We start from the raw sequence: 814 nt of genomic DNA on the forward strand, positions 1-814 counted from the left end.
CCGCCCGCCGCGCCCGCGCCCCCAGCGCCGGCCATGAGCGCGAGCGACGGTGACGAAATGTGGTCCAGCAGGTCACCGGGCTCCAGCGCCTGGTGGTGGTGGTGGTGGTGGTGGTGGTGCGCCAGCGGCACGGTGGACGTGGACGTGCAGGGCACGCTGTTCATCGTGTGGTACGTGGCGTCCGGCTTGAAAGGGTGGCTCTTGCCCTGGGACACCGCGATGTCCACGGCCGCCAGCGCCTCGGCCCGCGCCAGCAGCGTTTCGTCCAGGCTGGCGAAGAGGTTGCTCTGCAGCTGCAGGCGACACAAACCAAACCAAAAAAAAAAAAAAAAAAAAAAAAAAAAAAAAACCACAAAACCAAAAAAGAAGAAAAAACAAAAAACAAAAACACACACAAGCCGGAAAGCACAACAAGCAAAAGGCAAACACAAAGCAACCAAAATAACAGCAGGGGTGGGAAGAGTGGAGAGCGGAAAGACGAAACGGAACGGGGACACATAGTAGGGTCAGAAGAGAAGGGACGGGAGCATAGAGAGGGGCGCAGAGGCACGAGGAAATGGGGGACACGGGAACACATTTCAGGAACGGGCGTGGTAGACGAAACGGGAAGGGGAAGAAGAAGAAGAAATGGAGATGTAACTCGCAGCTGGGGACCGTGTCACACACCCGAGCACGCACAGAGACCGCCTTTCCGAGGCGTGAAATTAACAGAGAAAGTGGAGGGAAGTGAGAGTCGTGGCCCCAGAACTCCCCTCTCCGATCGCAGGCGCTCGACACCGAGGCGGAGGCGGACGGGCGCACGACGCGAATCCCG

At 58.6% G+C, this 814-nt stretch overlaps 1 protein-coding gene across 1 annotated transcript in view; it reads right to left on the reverse strand.

Moving 5' to 3' along the window:
* Positions 1–814, reverse strand: part of Pou4f1 (POU class 4 homeobox 1) — a 7,543-nt gene that overhangs the window by 2,317 nt on the left and 4,412 nt on the right. The window contains exon 3 of the mRNA XM_033760910.1: positions 5–306. Within this exon, the coding sequence (XP_033616801.1) occupies positions 5–306 (302 nt within the window). The remainder of the gene's footprint in view (positions 1–4; positions 307–814) is intronic.

This window comes from Fukomys damarensis, unplaced genomic scaffold (genome assembly GCF_012274545.1).
Source record: "Fukomys damarensis isolate Sample0158 unplaced genomic scaffold, DMR_v1.0_HiC HiC_scaffold_6, whole genome shotgun sequence".
NCBI classification, from domain to species: domain Eukaryota; kingdom Metazoa; phylum Chordata; class Mammalia; order Rodentia; family Bathyergidae; genus Fukomys; species Fukomys damarensis.